At 39.1% G+C, this 12,506-nt stretch overlaps 1 protein-coding gene and 1 long non-coding RNA gene across 2 annotated transcripts in view; both read right to left on the reverse strand.

The window, feature by feature from the left end:
• frg1 (FSHD region gene 1) overlaps positions 1 to 6,805 on the reverse strand; it is a 38,863-nt gene extending 32,058 nt beyond the window's left edge. The window contains exon 1 of the mRNA XM_039750955.1: positions 6,632 to 6,805. Within this exon, the coding sequence (XP_039606889.1) occupies positions 6,632 to 6,693 (62 nt within the window). The 5' untranslated portion in view covers positions 6,694 to 6,805. The remainder of the gene's footprint in view (positions 1 to 6,631) is intronic.
• On the reverse strand, positions 298 to 6,636 carry LOC120527491. Its single transcript, XR_005633341.1, has 2 exons — positions 6,549 to 6,636; positions 298 to 448 (listed from the first exon to the last, which is right to left on the reverse strand). It is a non-coding gene; the product is annotated as an uncharacterized LOC120527491 (long non-coding RNA).
• Positions 6,806 to 12,506: the final 5,701 nt, after the last annotated feature.

Here is a 12,506-nt window from a genome sequence, read left to right on the forward strand (position 1 = left end):
CTTGCCTCTGTTTTGTTTATTATTTTTCTTAAATAAAAAGTATGATTATTGAAATCTTCTGTTAAAATTATCCTGCATTAAATTCAAAATACTTCCAGACCTGATTTCTGTTTTCTTTTTGACACAAGTTGATTTGGTGTTGTATTATCAGAATTGTAAGCCATTTCCATGTGAAGTTTTACTAATGATTTTCTCATGTATTATTGTGCCATCCAAAGTAATTTGTCTACTTGCAGTCACACAATCACACAGCAGTATGGTACTGATTTTATCTGTACTACTGATATTGCAAAAAAGCTTGTACCGTTATATTTTTGGAACTTTGGCATCAACATCGTACTAAGCATTTGGTTCTTGTGGCAACTCTATGTCCAATTAGCAAATTGAAACTGAGATCTGCCTATGCCAGCAAGAATTGACCAGAGGGGGTCCACGCCATGGTCTTAAGCTGCAAGAACAAAGAACAATGTATTTGGAGAAACAGGGAAATACATAGCCTGAGCCTACTGGATGACTCAGTGTAGATTTAGAACAGCCTACATGGAAGATGATCAATTATGTCAATTCAGAATAAATGTGTATGCTGCAAGAAATGAGATTTACTACTGTAGCCACTGAAAAATGTCAATGTGTCCAATCTGTCTTCTCCTACAACATCACGGTTTCTGTTATCAATGAGTTTACATATATTATTAAACATAAAGTTCTAGAGACGTTTTTATATCTTCAAAAATAAATTGGAAGAAGTGATCTAGGGTCAAACTAACTTTGCTAGAATAAGTCTGATTATCGATCCTCTTTTGCTGCAAAATGATAACCTGGCTAACTTCCTTACACAATACTGGCTGACATACGTTGGATTTAATTGAATTCACAGTGCATATTCTGAAATACTTTATTGTACCACCATATCATTTATTAGGGTACTGACATCTGATTTAAACACTATTACCACTGCTTCAAAGAGACTGGGTCAACGAAGGTATTGGCACATGATTTGTTTTATTATATTTCACATTCTGAGTAAGCACATTTCTGCACTGTTTCAGCTATACAGCTATCTTGCACCAAACCGCTGCAGAATCACATTTTACAACCCCAAATCAGAAAAAGTTGGGACAGTGTGGAAAATGTGAATAAAAAAATAAAGCAGTAATTTACAAATTTCCCTTAACTTTTATTCCATTGCAGACAGTATGAACACAAGATAATTCATGTTTTTTTTGGTCAACATCATTTGATTTGTAAATAAATATCCATTCTTGCCATTCAGGCTTGCAACACATTCCAAAAAAAGTTGGGATGGGGGCAATTCAGGGGTAGTAATGAGGTATATATAATAACTAAATAATGATGTGATTTGAAACTGGTGATGTTAACAGGTGATTGCAATCATGATTCAGTACAAAAGCAGCATTGATGAAAGGCCTACTCCTTTAGGAGAACAGATGGCCAGAGGATCGCCAGTTTGCAACGAAGTGCGGGCAAAATCTTTGAAATGATGAAGAAAAACGTTTCTCAAAGACAGATAGGAAGAGATTCGGGCATTTCTCCCTCTACAGTGCATAACATAGTGAAAAGAATCAGGGAATCTGGAGAAATTACCATGCGCAAAGGCCAAAGGCGCAAGCCTAAACTGAATGGCTGTGATCTCCGAGCCCTCAGACGGCACTGCATTAAAAACCGTCATTCATCAATAAATGATATAACTGCGTGGGCTCAGGACTACTTCAGGAAGTCACTCTCAAGCACTACAGTACGTAGTTACATTAGGAAATGCCAGCTAAAACTGTACTGTGCCAAAAGGAAGCCCTACATAAATAGTGTCCAGAAGCGCCGTCGACTTCTCTGGGCTCAGAGGCATCTGGCATTGTCCATTGTGCAGTGGAAACGTGTATTGTGTTCAGACAAATCGGTTTTTCACATCTTTTTTGGAAGAAATGGACGCCGTGTGCTGCGGACCAAAGAGGAAAAGGACCATCCAGACTGTTACGAGATACAAGTCCAAAAGCTAGGGTCTGTCATGGTATGGGGTTGTGTCAGTGCCTTCGGCAAAGGTAACTTGCACTTCTGCGATGGCACCATCAATGCTGAGAAGTATGTCTCAGTTTTGGAGGAACAAATGCTGCCTTCAAGACGACGTCTTTTCCAGGGACACCCATGCTTATTTCAGCAAGACAATGCCAAACCACATGCTGCGCGCATAACAAAGGCATGGCTGCGTAAGAAGAGGGTGCGGATGCTTGACTGGCCTGCCTGCAGCCCTGATTTGTCTCCTATAGAGAATGTTTGGCGCATTTTGAAACGAAAAATGCATCAACGAAGACCCCGTACTGTTGCGCACCTAAAACATTGTTTGCAGGAAGAATGGGACAAGCTAACACCTGCAACACTTAGTCACTTGATTTCTTCAATGCCTAAAAGTTTTTTAAGTGTTGTTAAAAGACAGGGGAACTGGACAAAGTGGTAAATGCTGTACTGTCCCAACTTTTTTTGAAATGTATTGCAAGCCTGAATGGCAAGAATGGATATTTATTTACAAATCAAATGATGTTGACAAAAAAAAACATGAATTATTTTGTGTTCATACTGTCTGCAATGAAATACAATTTGAGGAGAATTTATAACTTGCTTTTTTCTTTTTTTATTCACATTTTCCACACTGTCCCAACTTTTTCTGATTTGGGTTGTACTTCTACAAAAACTATGACTTCCTACTGTGGAGTGTATCCACCTAGCTCTGCTGCAAGGCTGTCAAGATCAAATGTCACTATTCAAATATAATTTAAATGTATTTAAAAAAATATTTCTAAGGTAGAGTTGAAACAGAAATGTAAATGAAAGGCTGTTTGTTACTCTAGACACACTATGAAATATTTTTGTTATTTTACAGATCTGCTAGCTTCTGTCTATTCATATTTTCAAACATTAGCTTGAATAATCATTGGTAAACCTATCCGGTTTACTTTTTGGAACAGATTTATCTACCCACATTGGCCTGTTCTTGGATCTACTATTGTGCAAAGGACAAATGCTTAAATAATTTCCTGTCACAGTAACTGTTCTGCTCTAGATTTACCTTTGAGCCCAAGATCACTGACATTGTATTTGAACGCAACATCTGTTAAGCACATAAAGCTGGTTTCATTTCTCATTAAAGATAATGGAAACTAACTGCAACATTTTGGATTTTCTTTTCTTTTAGAATGGTCTTAAATATTACCATTTTTAATAGGCATTTCCAATTTCAGCTACTTTACTCAACACTCAGTTTCACATTCAGTCTGGGTCTTATTTGGCTACTGACTTGACACACACAATTCAGAAAACAAAGAAGAATAGAGAAACTCAATATACAGTGGGTACGGAAAGTATTCAGACCCCCTTCAATTTTTCACTCTTTGTTATATTGCAGCCATTTGCTAAAATCATTTAAATTAATTTTTTTCCCTCATTAATGTACACACAGCACCCCATATTGACAGACAAAAAAAGAATTTTTGAAATTGTTGCAGATTTATTAAAAAAGAAAAACTGAAATATCACATGGTCCTAAGTATTCAGACCCTTTGCTCAGTATTTAGTAGAAGCACCCTTTTGAGCTAATACAGCCATGAGTCTTCTTGGGAAAGATGCAACAAGTTTTTCACACCTGGATTTGGGGATGCTCTCCAGTTCTGTCAGGTTGGATGGTAAACGTTGGTGGACAGCCATTTTTAGGTCTCTCCAGAGATGCTCAATTGGGTTTAAGTCAAGGCTCTGGCTGGGCCATTCAAGAACAGTCACAGAGTTGTTGTGAAGCCACTCCTTCGTTATTTTAGCTGTGTGCTTAGGGTCATTGTCTTGTTGGAAGGTAAACCTTCGGCCCAGTCTGAGGTCCTTAGCACTCTGGAGAAGGTTTTTGTCCAGGATATCCCTGTACTTGGCCGCATTCATCTTTCCCTCGATTGCAACCAGTCGTCCTGTCCCTGCAGCTGTAAAACACACAGCATGATGCTGCCACCGCCATACTTCACTGTGGGGACTGTATTGGACAAGTGATGAGCAGTGCCTGGTTGTCTCCACACATACCGCTTAGAATCAAGGCTAAAACGTTCCATCTTGGAGTTTGCTAAAAGGCACCTGAAGGACTCTGAGATGGTGAGAAATAAGATTCTCTGGTCTGGACAAAAACCTTCTCCAGATTGCTAAAGACCTCAAACTGAGCCGAAGGTTTACCTTCCAACAAGACAATGACCCTAAGCACACAGCTAAAATAACGAAGGAGTGGCTTCACAACAACTCTGTGACTGTTCTTGAATGGCCCAGCCAGAGCCCTGACTTAAACCCAATTGAGCATCTCTGGAGAGACCTAAAAATGGCTGTCCACCAACGTTTACCATCCAACCTGACAGAACTGGAGAGGATCTGCAAGGAGGAATGGCAGAGGATCCCCAAATCCAGGTGTGAAAAACTTGTTGCATCTTTCCCAAGAAGACTCATTGCTGTATTAGCTCAAAAGGGTGCTTCTACTAAGTACTGAGCAAAGGGTCTGAATACTTAGGACCATGTGATACTTCAGTTTTTCTTTTTTAATAAATCTGCCACAATTTCAAAAATTTTTTTTTGTCTGTCAATATGGGGTGCTGTGTGTACATTAATGAGGAAAAAAATTAATGTAAATGATTTTAGCAAATGGCTGCAATATAACAAAGAGTGAAAAATTTAAGGGGGTCTGAATACTTTCCGTACCCACTGTAGTTAAATACTATATGTTATTCCTTAACCACCTGCTCCTATCTACAGCACTCCTCTGCTGGCATTCTAAGCTGTAAAATTTTATCACAACATTATTGATTGTCAACCAGCTGCTTTAACTTAGGCTTCTTGTGCTTTACTCTAAAATTTTGTTCTGCATTGTTATTAACTTATTACATTTTGGTAAAATGTTCTGAGAAAAGATGTCTGCTAAATAATTAATATTACAGAGGAACTTTTTAAAGAACACTACAATGCAACATTTAGGATATCCATTTATTAATTAAACATGCGAAAATTCAAAATGCAAAACTTAGTAATCCACATACAGAACGTATGTGTTTTGGCTTGTACTAACATTAGACCCTATGAGACAACGACCTGTTCAAATACAAAAATTCAGAGATAAAACACGAACGAGATTGAGCTTAACAGTGAATATTTTAAATGACCACAACTTCCCAGCAACAAAGAGAAAACTATATTTTTACCAAACTAGCACCCGAAGAGGGGGATAAAATGAGCAGCTAACAAATCCTACGGCTTGTTGGCATAGTGGCCATTACCAGGATTAACATTTTACTGTACTGCAGTAATTCAATGAGCGGGTCTTGTTCAAAAAGCGGATGCCAAAAGCAGACGCCACTTTGACTGTAGTGATGGGAAGTTCGGATCATTTTACCGACTTAGACCTTTAAGTCTCGTTCAGCCAAATGAACGAATCATTTTTCGAGTCATTTTGTTCAATTCTCTTTCCGGCTCAGACTGCATAGGTTAAGCTTAAGGGGCTGTCACGTGATGAACGAACGACTCGAACCCGAAGACTCGAATCAAGTGAATCAATTCCAATACAGAAACTATAGGAAGTTGCGCAAATGCACGACTGAACGAATTACTCCCACGAGACGACTCGTTCTTCCCGAGTCACATTAAAGATTCGTTCAAAAACGACCCATCACTATTTGACTGGCCTGCCCCTACTACAAACCCTGAACGTAAGGTTCGTGGGGGTAAGGCCAGGTACACCAGGGTCCCTAATCTTGAAATTTAGATGAGGTGCCTAATCTTAAAGAACCCTGGTGTACACTTTTGCTTTGGTGTCCGCTTTTTGAACAAGAGCCCAATGAGCCACCTTACAAAACATTAACCAAAAACAAGAGACTTCATTAGATTTCACTCTTACTGCAATAGTTCAGTGCGTCCTACCAGTAAGAGATTCACTTTCTTAGTATTTGCCACTAGTTCCAATAACATCGAAAACACTTTCTTAATTCAAGTGTAAAGAAAACTACTACAGAGTAAACTTTAAATCAAACCACATGGAAAAATAATTCAAATACACAGATCATTGCACATTGGTAAAAACGGTGTGACTGCTGACATTCATTCGTTTAAAAATTATTAGTTCATTTACATAGGTCTCGTGTCCAATAAGTTATTAAGTTATACAAATAAAGTTGAGTGGCAATGCAAAAATGCCGACACAGATTATCATGAAGTTTGGAGGGTCACTCACGGATAGTCCAATTTAGGTTATAAACTTCAGATATTTCAAAATACGCACAGGCACAATGTAATCAAGTTATCCTAAAAAAAAGCACTTCGGATACCTTTACCTTGACTCTTGAAATATCTAAAATATACTCTATTTTTAAAAAAATGTTTTTAGAATGTTACGATTTATAACCTACCATTATTTAAGTTAGAATAATGAAGATACGTTTTTATAAAGCTCCATAAGAAATAATAATACAAATGCTACATACGCTCGAAAGCAAATAATGTTGCTTTATTGTAAGATTTCTGTGTACCTTTGTTTATTTCACTTTGTTCACCAAACACACGATACTTAAATTTAATAATGCCGCTATTTCAAGTTTGTGGAAAGGCTCACCTCTTGGTTTTATGCCCTTTCAGCACAAGCTTAGTCGATTTTACATGGGAATATTCCGACATATTTCGTCCGCGACGTTCAAAACAACGCTTTTCTGATAAAAACTTCCGGCTTCAACGGAACACGCGGAGGCCCAAAAGGCACGTCATGTACGAATTGCAGACGGCGGTTACTGTGGATGGTCCTTAACTCTTACGCTTTTTTTATTTTGTTGAAATAAAAGGTATTTTTAAGGCTAATTTTTTCTCTTTGTAGGTAAAATAACGGGACGAATATTAAATAATAAGTACAACTATTTTTTTTCACTGAAACACTCATGTACCTTTTATAATAGTCCAGTCATAGCTTTTTTTTCCCTTTAAAATTGCTTTTCAAAATGTGTATTGTATGCCATTGGGTACATCCACTGATTTTTTTACTGGGGTTAATTAAGCACAATGTTCGACTGTCACTTCTCCTGCCACTTTATTTTATTTTCTTTCTTTACACCTGGTGTGTAAACATTATATATTCTTTAATTCTGAAGTTTTGTGTCTTTAATATTAAGCTCATCGTGCTTACAATTGTTATGTGTGATGCTTATTCAGTGACGGCACCATATTTCAGGGCCCAGCTGTTAAAGTTAAGGGAATTTGCCATGCAGGAGTGAGAATAAAAACTTAGGATACTTTGAGGCATATGGCAAATGACATCTGGTCCTATGCAGCTGCGTTTTAACAGTAAGTACATGTCAGAGTTTTAACAGACATCTCCTTGCCTCCTGTGACATGCATTCTTCAAACAATGTCATAATGTGCTATATTGCTGAGAAAAATAAGGACATTGTAAATGTATTTTGGGTGTAGCCTGTTTAAGTGCAGGAAGACTAGTTCCATTCTGTTGGACTTAGTTGGAATTTAACCTTTTCCAAGAATGTATGCACTCAAATAAAGTAGTTACATTACCCTTTTGGAGGAACACTTGGGCAATTCTCAGTTTGTATTCTAGACTCATCCAGCCAAACAGGTGCTTTATTGCCTTGATTTCTTTCTTTTTTGATCATGAGTAGCAAATCACCTCTTAATCTTATTCCCAGTTTCACTTTGATCACTGTTTTTTCCTCTCACAGCATGCAGTTCACACATTGTCGTGGTGAAAAATTGTCACCAAAGATCTTTTACTTGAAATGAAGGCTATTAGGAATTCAGAGGATAGGCAAACAGAATTTATAGCTTTATTGATAGATAGATAGATAGATAGATAGATACTTTATTAATCCCAAGGGGAAATTCACATAATCCAGCAGCAGTATACTGATACAAAAAACAATATTAAATAGCAATAAAGATGCATGTTAAAGCAGCCAATAACTTTGATTAATGTTAGCATTTACTCCCCCGGGTAAAATTGAAGAGTTGCATAGTGTGGGGGAGGAACGATCTCCTCAGTCTGTCAGTGGAGCAAGACAGTGACAAAAGTCTGTCACTGAAGCTACTCCTCTGCCTGGAAATGACACTGTTTAGTGGATGCAGTGAATTCTTCATGATTGTCAGGAGTTTGCTTAAAGCTCATCGCTCTGCCACAGATGTTAAACTGTCCAAGTTTACTCCTACAATAGAGCCTGCCTTCTTAACAAGTTTGTCCAGGCGTGAGGCGTCTTTCATCTTTATGCTGTCTCCCCAGCACATCACCATGTAGAAGAGGGCACTCACCACAACCGTCTGGTAGAACATCTGCAGTATCTTATTGCAGATGTTGAAGGATGCCAGCCTTCTAAGGAATAATAGTCAGCTCTGACCTTTCTTACACAGAGTATCAGTATTGGCAGTCCAGTCCAATTTATCATCCAGCTGCACTCCCAGGTATTTATAGGTCTGTACCCTCTGCACACAGTCATCTCTGATGATCACGTGGTCCATGAGGGGCCTGGGCCTCCTAAAATCCACCACCAGCTCCTTGGTCTTGCTGGTGTTAAGGTGTAAGTGGTTTGAGTCGCACCATTTAACAAAGTCTTTGATTAGCTTCCTGTACTCCTCCTCCTGCCCACTCCTGATGCAGCCCACAATAGCAGTGTCATCAGCGAACACGGACTCGTCCCAATTCGGCCAAATCAGACTGAGCCCCGAACATTTCAGAAATCAAAGTTTATATAATAATTTCTTATCATCATGACCTCGCTCAAATTAGTTAATTCACTGTTTTCTCTGACTCCCCACTGCACCTGGCCAGTCGATACTTTAAGTTCTCATGGGAACCATTATTATCTCCTGTCTTCCTTCTACAGCTGGCCTCCGGTATTTTTACTGTCTATTGTTCATCTTTAGTTTCTGTTTTGCTTATTATTTATTGGCCAAGGCCGGACAGACATTCCCTTTCTTCCATTTATGGGCTTTCTCTTATCACTTCCCCTTCGTTGGCCTTCAAGCTAGTTTATTTGGTGCCCAAAGCTAAACTTAAAGAAATATGGCATGTGTTTTTATTTAATCATTTGCTTGGCAGGCCTGACTTGAATTAATATCTGCACTAATGTTAATGCTTATATATATTTTTCTATTTTTATTTATGCTAGTATATTTTATTTTCCATACATTACATCATCTTGACCTCGTTGTTATCAATGCCTTTGCTGTTTCTGCTGACTCACTATTCCAGCTGGCTTCTCACATGCCTACCATGACCATTTTTCTGTATTATGTCATTGGTATGTTGCTTGCTTCCTAGCCTTCAAACAACAGGTGTTCAGGTGCCCCCTTCTTCTGTCCTTGATAGTTTCTGTGCATCATTCTCTTTCTATTCTGTCCTTCCTTTTCCAATATTGGTAATTTTGCTTCAAACTTAAAAATAAAACTAATATCTTTTATTTAACTATTGACTTGACTCTAATTTATGCTAAATCTAATGTTTCAGAAGCTGTTAATTACTTTTATGGCTATTTATGCTAATATATGCTATTTATGCTAATATATACATTTTTATCTTCCATAGCATGCTATTCTTTTTCAAGTTCACAGTTAACATATCTCAAATTTCTTGAATATCTGTCAGTTGCATCATCTATATCTGTGAATTATATGTTGTGGATGCTAGGGGTCGCTGTTGCCCAACCCAACAGACAGACACTCAGGACACAGAGTAAAAGCACTGAGAAGTATTTTAATTTCTTTTCTTCTCAAAACAGTGCCCTAAGCGCCACAGCCACAATAAGCAGGCAAATAACACCCCAATTCTCAATAATAATTTCAATTCTTTCACTATATCACCTCCACCTGACTTTGACTTGCTTTCTGGGTTCACAGCAGTTCTTTATATAGTCCTTGACCCGGAAGTGTTTCTATTCTTCCTCCCATGTGGCTTGCCAGCACTTCTGGGTCAGATGGAGAATTCCAGGTCTTTAATCAGACCGGAAGTTCTTCAGGACTTCCGTCCTTGTGATCCATTAGTACTTCCGGGCTAACTGAGAATTTATTTTCCCAACATTCTCCTTACAGTGTCCCCTGGTGGCACCCACAATACCCTGCAGGGCTGTGTTACTGAACTCCATGTCCCATAGTGCCCTGTGGGAATCTGGGGCACCGCTGCAGTCCAGGGGAGCTGCCATCTAGCGTTTTGGGGGAGGCAGTGTCCTTAAAAAGCTGCCTTCCCCCATCCTTCCATCTCTCAGGGGCGTCCTGGCTGGGTTGAGCTGCCGGCTGTCTCCTATAATGTAAATACAATTTTAACCCTTTTTCTAGATTGCAGTTTCTTATTTGAAATGTGGAAATCTGATAACCTTCAAATTTCTACTGGGCACTCTTTACTGACAAATCTTCTGAAGTGACACAATTCTATTACATATTCTGTAGTAGAATAAATGAAGTCGTTATTATCCTGCTTGCAGTAACCATGAGTTATTTTCATTATTCATGTTTGTTAGATCCACTTTCATTCTGCACTTCTCTGATATTACAGTGTATTAGTGATTCTCTAATATCAGAGTCTATTGGTGATTCTTTATGCACTAGTAGGCACCCTGTTCACTTCAACACATCATTAAGCACCATCAACAGTTGTCCATTCATTTTCATTGTTTTAAATAAAGAATTCCACACTATCATTCAAACCAGGGTTGTAATATGCCTATTTTGAACTCTGTATTCTTCAAGCACTCTTTCTATTTGCAAGGGGGTTAACTCAACTTGAATTTTGTTGATTCCTATGTAGGATGAACAATGTAAAGCACTAGTGTAGGTGCACAATGTAATGAAATACTGTAGATATACAGGCCCTGTATAATGGCAATAAAAGGAGTCCTTTCAGATATTCCTAGACCACAAGTAGAGATTGTTATTAAAAAATCTGTTCCAGCATCTCAAAGTGCAAGGCAGGAACCAAACATGAAAAAGGTGTCAGGCTATCACAGGGCACAATGGCACCTACCCACTCTTAATCATGCAGGGCCTAATTAGAATAACTAGTCAACTTAACATACATATTACTGTGAATGCTGTGGGAAACAAGGTTACCCAGTGAAATCCTTCAAGGTTTATGGAAGTTTTGGCAGATTCTACACAGACAGCGAAGAGGTATGAATTAAAGCCCAGATTCTAACTTTAACATGTTTAGTTCAATTAAGTCCAATTGATCTGAGGCGGCCTTAGGGGTGTGCTGGGCCGGTTATGTCCAATGTTGATACCAGTATGTGTGGACTGTATAAACTTGCGCGCAAATTTAATAAAAATAATGTTAACATACACCAGATTTTCTCATTACAGCATTCAGGTACATTTTTGCAAGATAACACATGGACTTTTTCAAAATATAATGATATAATCTATTAAAAAAAGTGCAGTTCATAATTCATGACAATACCATGACAGTGCAAAATGCAATGCAGTGTCATGCGGAGATTAGCAGGGCCTCTTCTAGAAAAGTACCCAAATTGCAAGTATTCTCTGATTCTCGATATGCAGGACGTTGATGTCATGTCTGCAGGTTATCATTAGCGATACATGTTTTTACGTATTAATATTCGTACTAGGGAATGTTTTCAAAGACATTGTGGCAGACGACCAGGGACTTTGCCCCATCGGGATGCTTGGAACAAGGAAGGATAGGGAGAGGGGCAATATATTCCCCTGAACGCAAGAGGGCAGCCTCCCTGGATTCCATCAGGGGCAGGGGCGCCGGGATGGTTCCTGAGGCATGGACTGCAGCACTTCTGCCACACCAGGAAATGCTGCCGGAACAGGAACCAGATACGCCCGGAGTGCTTCCAGGTGCAAGGGCAGCACTTCCGCCACACCAGGAAGTGCTGCCGGAAGATCATCAGGGAGCACCTGGAGCACATCACGGTGTGCCATAAAAGGGGTCGCCTCCCTCCAATTAGGGAGCCGGAGTCGGATGGAAGAGAACGGAGCTTGCGACTGGAGGAGTAGAGGTGGCAGAAGAAAAGGAAAGGACTGTGAGCTGTGTTGCGCTGAGTATTGTATTGTATTGTGTTGTGGGCCCAGGAATAAAATGTGTGGGCTTTTTGACATCTGGAGTCCGTGTCTGTCTGTGTCGAGGCTGCTCTTCCACAACATACATGTATGGAATCTAACCATGAAGAGGGATTTTAAAAGGGTTAATCTTAGAAGCATCTGAAATATATATATACTGGAGAATATAACTTGGCAAATCCGCTCAAATGGGACACGCGGACCTCAAAAGCGGGGCCCCCTTAGGCATGGGGCCTGGGGCAGTCCCCCTACTTGCCACCCCCAAACGCCGCTCTTGATTTTATATGTAATGTGCACCACTTTTACAAGCTCAGTGTGACTAAGTGCTCTATCATAAACATTTTTTTTCAGGGACATTTTAGAATGTTCCTTTATTTCATCACATTTTTTACTTTTATTTATTCTGTTTTTGGTTGGAT

The sequence above is a fragment of the Polypterus senegalus genome, chromosome 4 (assembly GCF_016835505.1).
Source record: "Polypterus senegalus isolate Bchr_013 chromosome 4, ASM1683550v1, whole genome shotgun sequence".
Taxonomy (NCBI): Eukaryota; Metazoa; Chordata; class Cladistia; order Polypteriformes; family Polypteridae; genus Polypterus; species Polypterus senegalus.